Source organism: Scyliorhinus torazame, chromosome 16 (genome assembly GCF_047496885.1).
Source record: "Scyliorhinus torazame isolate Kashiwa2021f chromosome 16, sScyTor2.1, whole genome shotgun sequence".
Taxonomy (NCBI): Eukaryota; Metazoa; Chordata; class Chondrichthyes; order Carcharhiniformes; family Scyliorhinidae; genus Scyliorhinus; species Scyliorhinus torazame.
In genome coordinates, this window is record NC_092722.1 from 55,222,679 (window position 1) to 55,237,659 (window position 14,981).

The 14,981-nt window shown below is 52.4% G+C and overlaps 1 protein-coding gene across 5 annotated transcripts in view; it reads right to left on the bottom strand.

Annotated features, from left to right (window-relative positions):
• Window positions 1–14,981, bottom strand: part of nphp4 (nephronophthisis 4) — a 770,918-nt gene that overhangs the window by 69,938 nt on the left and 685,999 nt on the right. For all 5 annotated transcript variants that reach the window (XM_072478481.1, XM_072478484.1, XM_072478483.1 and 2 more), the window contains 2 exons: window positions 7,856–8,061; window positions 1,956–2,182 (listed from right to left, as the gene is read on the bottom strand). In XM_072478481.1, the coding sequence (XP_072334582.1) occupies window positions 1,956–2,182; window positions 7,856–8,061 (433 nt within the window). The remainder of the gene's footprint in view (window positions 1–1,955; window positions 2,183–7,855; window positions 8,062–14,981) is intronic.

Consider the following 14,981-nt stretch of genomic DNA (forward strand, 5'->3'; position numbering starts at 1 on the left):
CCGTGAATCCCACCACCGCCGGTTGCCGAAGTCTCCGGTACCGGATATTCGGCGGGGGCGGGAATCGGGCCGCGCCGGTTGGCGGGCCCCCCCGCTGGATTCTCCGGCCCGGATGGGCCGAAGTCCCACCGATAAATTGCCTGTCCCGCCGGCGTGGATTAAACCACTCTTTGAACGGCAGGACAAGGTGCGCGGGCGGGCTCCGGGGTCCTGGGGGGGGGGGGGCGCGGGGCCATCTGGCCGTTTTGGGCGCCAGTCGGCGGACATTTCGCCCATGTTTCCAGATCAGGGGCGAAACTCTCCCGAAACGGCGCGATGTCCGCCGACTGGCGCCCAAAACGGTGCCAATCAGACGGGCATCGCGCCGCCCCAAAGGTGCGGAATGCTCCGCATCTTTGGGGGCCGAGCCCCAACATTCAGGGGCTAGGCCGACGCCGGAGGGATTTCCGCCCCGCCAGCTGGCGGAAACAGCCTTTGTTGCCCCGCCAGCTGGCGCGGAAATGACATATCGGGGCGGCGCATGCGCGGGAGCGTCAGTGGCCGCTGACAATTTCCCGCGCATGCGCAGTGGAGGGAGTCTCTTCCGCCTCCGCCATGGTGGAGACCGTGGCGGAGGCGGAAGGGAAAGAGTGCCCCCACGGCACAGGCCCGCCCGCGGATCGGTGGGCCCCGATCGCGGGCCAGGCCACCGTGGGGGCACCCCCCGGGGCCAGATCGCCCCGCGTCCCCCCCCAGGACCCTGGAGCCCGCCCACGCGGGGGGTCGGAGAATGACGCCCAGGATATTGATGGGGGACATGGGGCGTCATTCTCCGACCCCTCGCCGGGTTGGAGAATCGGCGGGGGCTGCCGTGAATCCCGCCCCCGCCGGTCGTCGAAGTCTCCGTTACCGGATATTCGACGGGGCGGGAATGGGGCCGCGCCGGTTGGCGGGCCCCCCCGCTGGATTCTCCGGCCCGGATGGGCTGAAGTCCCGCCGATAAATTGCCTGTCCCGCCGGCGTGGATTAAACCACCTTTTGAACGGCGGGACAAGGCGGCGTGGGCGGGCTCCGGGGTCCTGGTGCCCCCACGGTGGCCTGGCCCGCGATCGGGGCCCACCGATCCGCGGGCGGGCCTGTGCCGTGGGGGCACTCTTTCCCTTCCGCCTCCGCCACGGTCTCCACCATGGCGGAGGCGGAAGAGACTCCCTCCACTGCGCATGCGCGGGAAACTGTCAGCGGCCACTGACGCTCCCGCGCATGCGCCGCCCCGACATGTCATTTCCGCGCCAGCTGGTGGGGCAACAAAGGCCGTTTCCGCCAGCTGGCGGGGCGGAAATCCCTCCAGCGTCGGCCTAGCCCCTGAATGTTGGGGCTCGGCCCCCAAAGATGCGAAGTATTCCGCACCTTTGGGGCGGCGCGCTGCCCGTCTGATTGGCGTCGTTTTGGGCGCCAGTCGGCGGACATCGCGCCGTTTTGGGAGAATTTCGCCCATGAAAGGGAAAGAGTAATCGCCGGTCAATGTTCGGCACCACCTGGTGCCCAGGAAGGAGAGAGCTTTGAAGAAGCTTACATGTGGACATTTGTCCCATGGATGTTCAAGGGAAGAGAGGAATATAAGACAGGAAAAAATACATTTTATCTGGTAATTTTCAATATTGTTGGAGCAGGAATATTCAAACCTTTGGTTAAAGGCTACAATCCTAATCAGTGACTTGCTCAAGACCCAATCTCATAAATCAGTCATCACTGTGTCCTAACTTAAATTCTTCAACATTTGCTCTATCTCTCAATCTCCTCAATCCCACTTCCAACTTTAACCAAGAAGGGAGAGAATTAATCAAATCCATGGAGCAGGAGATGTGCTGAGGGTCAAAGGGGAGAAGTAGGTGAGCGAGACGCAGTTTTTGTTGCAAGTACCACTGACTGAAATATTGGGGATCAGACTTAATCCACTTGTACAGGAAGCAGTGTACCTGAGCTCTGGATGTTCACATTCAATGGTTATTGTGTGTTGAACACTGTAGGGATTTTTCAGGCAAAATTCAAAAAATTCAGCGTTTCCAAGGGTGGCATACAGCGTGTACTGCGTGGTGATGGCGTGGGACAACATCTTGCTGATACTTTCCGTTTTAATCCGCTCACGGTACGCTTCTACGATTTGTAAGTCTCTCTCGTGATGGATTCGCTCCTCGTGTTTCGCCTGGAAAAGAACATAGATTTCATCAAGTGTGGACAGAGCACCTCTCCATTTGGTAGACAGGTTGCAAATGAGTCAATAGTCTCATTGCATGTTCACAAGCTCACCCAGTCCATAGGAAGAGACAGGTATTGACCTTTAAGCACGCCCCTTCGTTGACCACACTGACATGATACTGGCAGGGCCAGGAACAGTCCACTCACTCACTCTTTCTGAGGTCTTGTGACGTAGTGGTAGCACCCCTACTGCTGGACCAGAAGCTCTGGGATCGATTCGAATTCCAGGCCTTGTTGGCCGTGGGAGGAACGTTCAGCCCAGTTCAACGGGCTGATCATCAGTTCGGAAATCCTTCCACCAGTATTCCCAAAGGGTAAAAAACACTTGTGGGTGTGAAGATAGGCTAACAATAACAACTCACTCTTTCACCAGCGGCTCGTTTGGAAGCAGATGGGGAATATTTCTTCCACAATAAGTAAATTACATTCAGGATCCTCAAATAATAATTAGTTATCCAGCCCTAAATCACAGGGGAACAAGAGATAGGTAAAGGAAGATGAAGAGGAGGAAAGAAATATTGAAACATTGAAATTCTTTTAGAACTCATTCGCTTAAGTCCCAAATGCACCAAACGTACTGAGGAGTAAATTAATGCCAAACTGAAAAAAATTGAGTTACTTTGGTCCTATTTTGATTTTTGTTTCATTATTCTTTCATGGGACGTGGACTTCTGGCAAGACCAGCATTTGTTGCCTGTCCCTAATAGCCCTTGAACTGAGTGGCTTATTGTGCCATTTCAGAGGGCAGTTAAGAGTCAACCCCGCACTGCTTTGGGTATAGAGTCACATGTAGGCCAGACCATTAAGAATGGCAGATTTGCTTCCTTAAACGACATCGGGGAACCAGGTGGGTTTTTACAACAATCGATGGCGGTTTCAGGGTCACTGTTACTAAGACTGAAATGTTAACTCTGTTTCTGCCTGACCTTTTGATTATTTCCAGAATTTTGTGTTTGCACTTCAGTGTTCCATCACATTCATGACTTGTGTCTTGTGGATGGGGGAAAGGCTTTGGGGAGTCAGCAGATGAATTTGGGGTAGAAGCAAATGATTGCGGATGCTGGAATCTGAAACAAGAACAGAAAATACTGGACAATCTCAGCAGGTCTGACAGCATCTGTGGTGAAAGAAGGGAGCTAACATTTTGAGTCTGGATGAGTCTTTGTCAAAGCTGGAGAGAATTGGAATAGGGCCAGATTTATACTGTTGTGGGGGGGGCATGGAGCAGTGGGGCTGGACAGAGGGCCAGTGATAGGTGGAGATGGGTGAATTTGGTGGATTGGGACTGTTTTGTTACCTGTGTGGTAGGTAACATGTGCTACTCAATCCTTGGTTAGTGATGAGGTTGTCTGAATCTCGATGAAGACTCAAACTCGCCCAGTAGTAACAAAAGGTTTATTGAGTAACTATAACAATAATTGCATGAGTTCTTTACTTTAACTTTGATACTAGTGATAAGGTTAACAAGATCTAACTACAGTAACTACACGTAACTCCACTAGCCATATGAACTAATCTGATACTGCCCTGGTCACAGTGCACCCAAGAGAGAGGGAAAGAGACCCAATGTGGTTTCTTTCATACCCCTGTTGGTCCGGCCCTCTAGTGATCATGTGGTGCTACTGATTACACATTAACCCCTTTGTACATGCACATACAGAGATCACTACAGGGACCAAATGGGTTTGAAAGCAGTTTTACAATTGTAGATAACACTGTGCCCCTTTGTTTAGCTGATACAGTTCTGGAGGTCATACAGGGTAGTCCCTGAGAGGTAACATTTACAAGGGTTCCCAAAGAAAGTACTGATATTTGCAGGGTAATCCAGGAAGTGTCAATATTTGCAGGTCCTTGGGAGCGTGTCCGTGTTTGCAGCGGGTTCCTCGGAAGATGTCACTATTTAGAGAAAAGTTTCAAATCCACTGATATAGGTAGTACACAAGTAACAGGGAAATCAGTGCAATGTGTGTTGGGTCACAGATAAATAAGTTGGTAAAGACTTTTAAATCCATTACCACAATCTGTCAATAGCACATTTAAACGGTACAAATGTTCAATGCAACTTTATGTCCCGTCTCAAATGTCTAAACATGACTATTGTCATAAACCACTAAGTATTCCAGGGAAAGGATCTACTGTTTTAAACAGCGGGGCCCGCTCAAACACACATTGGATCAAAGACCGTGCATTAGTTTGTCGAGCTGCTGGAGTAAATAAAGGAAGGAAAAAAACCAAAATAAACAATTCAGCCAGCATTTAAATTTGACTTGTTGCTTCCTGTGTGAATAAGGTATTTGGGACAACCAGGATACTTTGGCCCATTCAGACATGGCAAGTATGTAGGATCAAATGAATGTGTGACAGAGAATTTATCCTCAGCAAATGCAATTGTACAGATAAATGTAACCTGATGGTGGCTTTCCTGATGTGCAAACTATGGTGGCCCCTGGTCCATGCAATGCAGCATCTCACCCTTATTCCTAGTGGCCAGTTGCAGGATTGAAATAGCACATCATGTGCCTGCTCAGACGCCTGACCAAGGCAGAAAGAGGGAAGAAAATAGGAAGTATGATCGATGCGGTGACTTGCCAGGAGCACATTTTTAGAAACTGCAGTCGCACCTCATGGACAGTAGACAGAAATCACCAGCTAGATGCCCACAATACCGTGGGATGTTGCACCTAGATTGGAGTGCTGGATGAGGGAATCACCTTTTAAGTTGAAGAACCTTACCGGTAAAACAATATTGATGGTGTCGTAGACCCAGCAATGGCAGCCTTTGTGGTGCTGGTGGCAGACCAGGTGGCGAGAGGGCAGAGAAGGCGGGGAGAGACAAAGAGGGGGAGGACAGCGATGGCCAACATGTACAGGCGTCGTTGATCGTTCAAGAAGACGACGGACAGCATGTGCTGTAGGAGGCTCTGGAGACGGTGTGGCACCTATGCCATGTCCTCACGGACTTGGCACCTTGTGGAGGAGGAGGATATCTGCTCCTGGTGGCCGTCAAGGTCACCTTTATGCCACCGGTTCATTTCAGGGCTCGAGCAGCACGTATGTGGCATTTCAGAACCTACAGCCCACAAGTGCATCCATGAAGTCATGGATGCTCGGGTAGCTGGCTGTATAAATTTTGAGCTGACCAAGCCCATCAAGATGCCCAGGCAGCAGGATTCTCTGCCATCGTCGGGATGCCCCAAGTCCAAGGGCAAATACATGGCACATATGTCGCCTTCCGCGCACAAGGGCAACAGGGTGTGCCCTTCATCAACAGGAAGGGTTCCACTACCTTAATGTTCAAATTGTGTGCAACCACTGCCCCTGGATCATGCACGTGCATGCACGCTTCCCAGGGAGCGTGCATGACAGCTACATCCTGTGACACTCAGGAGATTCCCGGCGTCTTTGAGGACCAGCCCAAGATGACGGGTTGGTTTGTGGGGTGATGAGGGGTCTTGGCTGCTGACCCCAGTGCAGCAGCTGGAAACCGCGACCTGGTATAAGGTGCCCATTCTGCCACCCCTGCTGTCATTGAGCAGTGTATCAGACTGCTGAAAATGAAAATGGGGTTCCGATGCCTGGACCCCTCTGGTGGTGCACTGTAGCACACCCCCAGAGGGTGTCCAGCTTTGTGGTGTTCTGCTGTGTCCTCCACAACCTAGCACAGCAGCGGGGCAACATGCTGGAGGAGGAGGGATGTGTGGACTGGTTTGAGGAGGATGAGGAAGGGCTGGACCAGGAGTGGCTGGAAAATGAGACCGGGAGGACCAGTGGGAGCAGCCGGTGGTGGAGGACAGGCGGTGGTGGTGATTGTCCAGTATGCCTGGAAGGCCAGGGAGGCCCTCATCCTCACCCGCCTCTCATAGATCGGGCCTTTGTCTGTTTTTTCACCCCCTTGCCCCCCCAACTCCGCCGATCACCCCTCCCCCATTACCACCCCCATCCCCATCCTCCCACCCATCTTCCCCACCCCCAGTGTCCACTCTGTGATCCTCAATCTTCTTAAGCTTCCGTTCTCTGCTGCTGCGTCGAGGTGCATCCCCAGGATGCACATTGGAGGTGGAGCAGCCTGCTGCTTTTTGCATATGGTCTTTGAGGCTTTTGGCGGGTATCCTCTGGAAGGCCTGCAGCTGGTGCCAGGGTTGCTGTGCCACCCTGTCCTGCCCACTGATTTTGTGATGCGCCAGTGTTTGTGGAGTGGACTCGATGGGCCGAATGGCCTTACTTCCATTCCTATGTCTTATGGTCTTATGGTCAGGAGGGCGGGATTCGGAGGAACTGGAGACTGCCGTCAGCTCGCTGGTGCAAGGCACCAGGTGGGGCTCCAGTGGTCCCTGCACCCTGATGGTGCCCATGGGGCCCTGGGGATCTCCATGAGACGGAGTGGAGGCTGGAGTGAGCTCCAGAGGCCTCTGCGTCATTCGGCCTTGCCGGCCTGGCACCTCCCCATTGCCTGCACCGTGGTGTCGACGCTCTGAGCGATGCTCCTCAGTTATTGGACCAAACTCTTCAGTGCCCCGCCAAGTCCACCTGCATCTGGGACACGTCCCTCAATGACTGGGACATGCTCTGCAGTGCCTCGGCAGTGCCCATCTGTGCCTGTGCCATGCTGTACATTGCCTCTTCAATGCCCCCTATGTCCCATAGGGGAATCCTTGTTAGTTTCTTTTCCTCTGCTTTATAATGTACTTAAATTCAGCAGGTCGGCACGTCTGATCTGAGGTGCATCGGGACACCCAGCGACTGAGGCATGCTGTTGAGGCGCTCAGCCATGGTCGTCACTGACTGAGCCACACCTTGGACACCACTGGTGATGTGCTGATATTGTGTTCCAGGCTTTCCACAGCGCCACCCTAGCAGTGTTGGCCTCTGTGCTATTCATTGCTGGCGCCATGTCCTGCGCCCGTAGATTTTGGGACTCCTCCAATCGGCTATGCACTCTCCGGCGTGACGCTGACATCCCTTCCTGAATCTTACGGCCTTGTCCGAGCGACTGCATCAGCCCTTGGACAACCTCGTCCAGAGGCTCGGTATCTGACTGGGATCCAGCAAACCCCCAACTGCTGACTCCCTTGGATGTTTCTGCCTCCACCTGATGTGCATCAGCAACTGTGTGGTGCTTACCATATTCTGTCCCAGAAGCCTAACCATTTGTGTCATCTCCACCGAGGTGTGTATCTCTGTGCTGGTGTAAGGTGGGATAATAGTTGTGACACATCGATGGTGGGTGCCAGGGTGTGCTGGGGCACATGTGGTGTTTTATGGTGGGGACGGGGATGTGAGGTGCCAACCAGCGACTCATTTGGGTGGGGGTGTCAGAGTGGTGGCAGGCAGGACTGGTGCCAGGGGCCAGTGTCAGCTTACCTGTGCGGCCCTGTGGAGGTCATTGGTCTTCTTCCTGCTTTGGATGCTCGTGGGGGATCATTTCTGGCCCCAAATGCCATGAGATACAGGTCACCGTCTCGCTGGTTTGGCTTTTGGGAAGCACCCGGGAAATTGCACTTAGAACCTCTCCCATTAGTATGCCCCCCAAATGTCTGTTTATTATATAAAATCTTGCGGTTTCCTTTAAAAGTGCACTCCATTTTCCTTTGTTGATGGAGCTTAAATCTGAGCACCTTACCAGAATGTGGGTCTTTGATTTAAGATCGACACCTGACTCGAGTTGCCGGACAGCCATCATCCTCAGCAGCTTCCGTTTCCGAACAATATCTGCATCTTTATCCAGTTCTTGATGCCCAAAACTGTTAATTCGGGCTCTGGAGAAAATGACCGAGGCCAGTTCACTGTCCAGGTCTATCATACGCTGTGCTCTATATATGTTGTGACCTGAAAAGAAAACGAAAGAGAAATTGTGAGATAATTGACAGAAAATCCAGAAGGGAGATTAGACCCATTCCTGTTTAAACACAGTGGGCGGATTTTTCAGGATTTTTTTCAAAGTGCCGGCTCAGGCAAGAAAAGCGGTGTGCAGTCGCTGGCTGCATTGCCGGCTTTTCATAGAATTTACAGTGCAGAAGGAGGCCATTCGGCCCATCGAGTCTGCACCGGCTCTTGGAAAGAGCACCGTACCCAAGGTCCACGCCTCCACCCTATCCCCATAACCCAGACACCCCACCCAACACTAAGGGCAATTTTGGACACTAAGGGCAATTTAGCATGGCCAATCCACCTAACCTGCACATCTTTCAACTGTGGGAGGAAACCGGAGCACCCGGAGGAAACCCACGCACACACGGGGAGAATGTGCAGATTCCGCACAGACAGTGACCCAAGCCGGGAATCGAACCTGGGACCCTGGAGCTGCGAAGCAATTGTGCTATCCACAATGCTACCGTGCTCCCCTTCATTTGCCCACCATATTTTCCAGCACTTTCATAGAATCATAGAATTTACAGTGCAGAAGGAGGCCATTGGGCCCATCGAGTCTGCACCGGCTCTTGGAAAGAGCACCCTACCCAAGGTCCACACCTCCACCCTATCCCCATAACCCAGTAACCCCACCCAACACTAAGGGCAATTTTGGCCACTATGGGCAATTTAGCATAGCCAATCCACCTAACCCGCACATCTTTGGACTGTGGGAGGAAACCGGAGCACCCGGAGGAAACCCACGTGCACACGGGGAGGATGTGCAGACTCCGCACAGACAGTGACCCAAGCCGGAATCGAACCTGGGACCCTGAAGCTGTGAAGCATTTGTGCTATCCACAATGCTACCGTTCTGCCCACTTTGTAACAAAAAAAATGCTGGAGGCAGGCCTCACGCCATCAGAGATCAGAGTTTTTAAAAGGACGCCCAGATCTAATAAATGTAAAAATAAAACCTGAGATCTCCCTCATGTACATGGAGACACCCGCCCACACATGCAGGGGAGACCCCTTCCCGACAAACACACAGGAAACCCCTCCCCTCCCCCCTGTGGACCTCCCCAGAGTAAGGCCCCCTGGCAATGCCAGGGTACTTCCCGAGCATGTCCCTTCCCCCAGGTTGTACTTAGCTGTGCCTTGATGAAAGCTCTTTCGCTCTGCCTGTAAAGCATTCAAATGTGTAGGAAAAGTGTAATTAATCAGAGTCCCGGAAGGGAGGCTATCAGCCAGCACTGAAGGTAACTCGAGATTCCTTGCATAGGTAGGGACTATTCCCTCTAACCTTCTGAAGTGAATTCTTTTCATTAACTGCCCATGCTAGTGCTGTTGTCAAATTGCTGCTTGGTTGATCGGCTAAGATTTTATGCAGCATTTAGTCTATGACTGTGTGATTCCTTTCACAGAGTCCACTGCTGAAATGATTTTCAGTTCAGTACTCATGATCGCAGCATCCATGTTTTTACACGTGTCTCTGAACTCAACCATTCGCAAATTCTGCCACCCCCCACCCCACCCCCAAGATCAGTCAGAAACTTAGCCAGTGCCCCAAGTCCAGTCCCTATCCATTTCTCCGTGACTTGATCTACAATTATCTTTTTGTCCTTGCTATGTATTACTGCAGAAAGGTTATTTCCTCAGCAACCAGATTTAAAGCGCAAAATGAAAATATCTCTGTCTTCGTCCCATATCGTTGGACTCATGGCAGCTACCTCATTAAAGTCACATATCAATGGAAAGTCTACAATAGGACATTGCAGTGTCTCCTGATACTTTTTACCTATTTTACATTTCTCATTAATCGCTTTGATGAGCCTTGTATACAATCAACATCCTGGTAAACTGAACTGGACTGGCCATATTAATACTGTGGCCACCAGGGCAGGTCAAAGGCTAGGAATCCTATGGCGGGTAACTCACCTTCTGACCCCCAAATCCTGTCCCCCATCCACAAGACACAAGTGAGAAGTGTAATGGAATACTCTCCACTTGCCTGAATGTGTGCAGCTCCAACAACACTCAAGAAGTTGCCTGAATGCGTGCAGCTCCAACAACACTCAGGAAGTTCGATACCATCCAGAACAAAGCAGCCCGCTTGATTGCTCCTCCTTCCACAAACATTCAAACCCTCCACCACCGACGAACAGAGGCAGCCGTGTGTACTGTCTCCAAGATGCACTGCAGTAACTCACCAAGGTTCCTTAGACAGCACCTTACAGACCCACAACCACTATCATCTAGAAGGACAGGATCAGCAGATACCTGGTAATCCCACCACCTGGAGGTTGCCCTCCAAGTCACTCACCACCCTGACTTGGAAATATATCACCGTTCCTTCACTGTCACTGGAACAATATTCTGGAACTTCCTCCCTAACATCACAGTGGGTGTGCCTATACCTCAAGAAGGCAACTCACCACCACCTTCTGAAGGGCAACTAGGGATGGGCAATAAATGCTGGCCTAACCAGCAATACCCACATCCCATAAATGAATTAAAAAAAGAAAAATTAACCACACCTACATCCTTTAATCTTTGACAGGAAGGATGAGCAAATTATTTGTACAGCTTTAAGACAATTTGATTATTCTCTCTCAGTTCTTAACATCTGATGCCATTACTACTTCTCTAACATTCCAACTCGGAACATCGAATCTGGTAGTACAGGGCTTGAATATTGCTGCATTGTAAAAGCTTTTCATCTTGAACTCATCCAGACAATGACAAGAATACCAATGACCATGAAGCTTAATTGATGACTTCAGGTTGCAGCTATGCGGAGCTAAGTTGCACGTTCGGCAGCTCCCGACAGAAATGGACTTTTGGGCTCTTTTTAGGGCCCCCAGCGGAATTTGTTCGACGGTTCCCAGTGTGGGAATGTGTTACTAGCATTTCCCCGGCACTGTATGGATTGGACCAGGAGTAGAGCGGTGAAAAAAGTAGTTTTGGAGCAGCGAAAAGTGCGAGGGAGGGAAATCAAGATAGCGGCGGGTGGAGACCAGGCAGCGTGGGCGCAGTGGTCACAGGAACAGCAGGAGTTTCTCCAGCGCTGCTTCACGGAATCGAAGGCTGGGCTGTTGGAGCCGATGAAGGCTTCGATAGACAAGCTGCTCGAGACCCAGAAGGCCCAAGGGGCGGAGATCCGGGAGGTGTGGCAAAAGGCCTCGGAGAACGAGAACGAGATCTTGGGCCTGGCACTGAAGGTAGAGGCGCACGAGGCGCTGCATAAGAAATGGTAGGAGAAGTTCAAGGACATGGAGAATTGGTCGAGGAGGAAGAACCTGTGGATCCTGGGTCTCCCAGAGGGAATGGAGGGCTCGGATGTTGGAGCATATGTGGTCATGATGCTGAACATGTTGATGGGCGCGGGGGCCTTCCCGTGGCCCCAGGAGCTGGAGGGGGCACACCGATCCTGGCGCGGAGGCCCAAGCCCAACGAGCCGCCGCGAGCGGTGCTGGTGCGGTTCCACCGCTTCGTGGACAGGTAGCGTGTCCTAAGGTGGGCAAAGAATGAGCGGAGCAGCAGGTGGGAGAATGCAGAGGTCCGGATATACCAGGACTGGAGCGTGATGGTGGCCAAGAAGAGGGCTGGGTACAATTGGGCTAAGGCGGCTCTGCATCGGAAGGGGGTGAAATTTGGAATGTTGCAGCCGGCTCGACTGTGGGTCACTTTCAAGGACCGCCACCACTACTTCGAGACGCCGGTGGAGGCGTGGACCTTTATCCAGGCCAAAAGGTTGTACCCGGATTGAGGGTCGGTTGCGAGGGGATGTCGAGAGGGGATTGATGTGATTGTTGTGTTTTGGGGGGATGTTCAGTTCTGTTTGGTACTGTTTTCTTTTTGGGTGCCGGGTGGGGTAGGGTGAAATGGTTCGTAGTGGGGGTTTGGTGAGAGTGTGGGCGCCGGTGGTTGGAATAGGGGGCCCCATTGGAGGGGGGGAGGGGTGAGGGGAGGCCTGAGATGGGGGAGCTGGGATCAGACCGCGAAAGGGAGCTGCGCCAGAGGGGGCGGCGGGGCCGGCTTGCTGGAAAGGGCGGGCTTTTTCCCGTGCTAGGGAAGGAAGGGGGCGTGGTCAGGGGGAGGGGTGGTGCTGGAGAGGAGCGCCCGCTGATGGACAGGAGGGGGGGGGCGGAGATTCTCACACTGGGGGGGTCGATTGAGTGGCGGGAGCGGCCGGGGTCAGCAGGAGTCAGCTGACTTACGGGAGTGCTATGGGGGGAGCAATGAGGCTAGGGGGTACCTAGCTGGGGGGGAACAGGGTTGCTGCTGCATTGGCCATAGGGGACCTGGAGCCTGAAGAGAGAGTCGGGGCGGGGGTCTGCCGCTGGGGGAACGGAGAGTGCGGGAGGCGCGGGCACGTGGCTGGCCGAGAAAGGGAGATGGCTAATCGGCAAGGGGGGGGGGCGGCGGCAGCCCCCTGATCGGGCTGATACCTGGGAATGTGAGAGGCCTGAACGGGCCGGTCAAGAGGGCCCATGTGTTCGCGCACCTGAAGGGACTGAAGGCAAATGTGGTTATGCTCCAGGAGACGCATTTGAAAATGAAAATCGCTTATTGTCACAAGTAGGCTTCATTGAAGTTACTGTGAAAAGCCCCTAGTCGCCACATTCCGGCGCCTGTTCAGGGAGGCTGGTACGGGAATTGAACCGTGCTGCTGGCCTGCCTTGGTCTGCTTTCAAAGCCAGCGATTTAGCCCTGTGCTAAACAGCCCCTAATAATTCTGGCAGTGGTGGTATTCGAACCCACGCCCCGCAGAGACTGGAGCTTAAATCCCTAAGGGTGAGAAGGGTGTTACTGGAACAGAGCAGGGACAGAGGAGGGCTAGCGTTGCCTAATCTCTGTGGGTATTGCTGGGCTGTCAATGTGGTGATGATACGTAAGTGGGGAATGGAGGGGGAGGGGGCGGCGTGGAAGACTGGAGATGGCGTCCTGTGTGGGCACGAGCCTGGGAGCGCTGGTGACGGCACAGCTGCCGCTCCCGCCGATAAGGTACACCACGAGTCCAGTGGTGGCGGCGACCCTCAAAATTTGGGGGCAGTGGAGACGCCACAGGGGGGAGGCAGAGGTTTCAGTGCGGTCCCCGATCCGAGAGAACCATCGGTTTGCCCCGGGGAGAATGGATGAGGGGTTCCTGAGCTGGCACAGGGCAGGTATTCGAAGGATGGGGGACCTGTTTATAGATGGGACGTTTGCGAGCCTTGGGGCATTAGAGGAAAAATTTGGGCTCCCCCCTGGAAATGCCTTCAGGTACATGCAGGTAAGGGCATTTGTCAGACGGCAGGTGAGGGAATTTCCGCTGTTGCCAGCACGTAGGATCCAGGATAGGGTGCTCTCGGGGGTGTGGGTTGGAGAAGGCAAGGTCTCGACGATCTACCAGGAGATGCAGGAGGAGGAGGCCTCGGTGGAGGAGCTGAAAGGTAAATGGGAGGAGGAGCTGGGGGAGGAGATAGACGAGGGGACGTGGGCAGACGCCCTGGGTAATTCTTCCTCCTCTTGCGCCAGGCTTAGCCTGATACAATTTAAGGTTCTGCACAGGGCGCACATGACTGGGGCAAGGCTGAGTCGGTTTTTTGGAGTAGAGGACAGGTGTGTGAGGTGCTCGGGGAGCCCCGCAAATCACACCCACATGTTTTGGGCGTGCCCAGCGCTGTATGGGTTCTGGAGGGGAGTTGCGAGGATGGTGTCTAAGGTGGTAAACACCCGGGTGAAGCCGAGTTGGGGGCTCGCACTATTTGGGGTATCGGACAAGCCGGGAGTGCAGGAGGAGAAAGAGGCCGGTATTCTGGCCTTTGCGTCCCTGGTAGCCCGGCGGAGGATTCTGCTACAGCGGAAGGATGCGAGTCCCCCAAGCGTGGAAGCCTGGATCAGCGACATGGCAGAGGGTAAAATTGGAGAGGGTAAAATTTGCCTTAAGAGGATCTGTGCAGGGGTTCTTCAGGCGGTGGCAACCGTTCCTAGATTTTCTAGCGGAGCGGTAGGAGGTGGACAGCAGCAGCAGCAACCCGGGGGGGGGGGGTACTTTGTGTTTACTACTGTGTTTATTATGGTTTAATAGGGGGGCTTGTATACTGGCGGAATACGTGACATAGCTATAAGATGTTTATTTATGTGTTCTTTGTTTTTTTCTTATTTCTGTAAGGGGGGGGGGGTTTTGTTGAAAATATGTAAAAAATTTGAATACATTTTTTTTTTTAATGAAGCTTAATTGATCAATTTTCAAATAAAGCTTGGCAGTTAACTGTCACTCATCTCTAACTGGCGCATTCTCTATGGCAATGCCTCTAACAATCAGAGTCCACTTGCAAACCAATCAGCACTCTCATCTCATAGAGTATAAAGTTGTTGTATCCCCTGACATTGGAATTCTTGTGATTGTTCTGATGAATGCAAAAAGAAAGCTTTGACAAAATGTATTTTTTCAGATGCATCCAATTTTGTTAAATGGATTCAATAATGCCCTATCCGGGTAAGCTGAAGATCCATTAACTTTTCACAATCAGTTGCTTTATCATGCTCTATGTCTATGTTCCATTTATGCCTTTTCCATGGAAAATTTAGGTAACAGCAGAAGTTTATTACTGGACACTATATCAGAAACAAAATCCTGACCAAAGTGTGTAAAGGACAACAGTTTTCCAGAATTAGCTAAAGGGCTTGAAAGATACATGGCCAGAAATTTGTCTCCGATGATGGCATAAAACACGTGTTATTGGATTGGCCGTCATACTCAGTGCCCGATTCAGTTTAACTGCAATGAATGAAATTAAATATCACAAAGAATCATAGAATAGTTACAGTATAGAAGGAGGCCATTCCATTCATTGTGTCTGCACTGCTCTCTGAATGAGAAATTCAGTCCTCTGCCTTCGCTGCGTAACCCT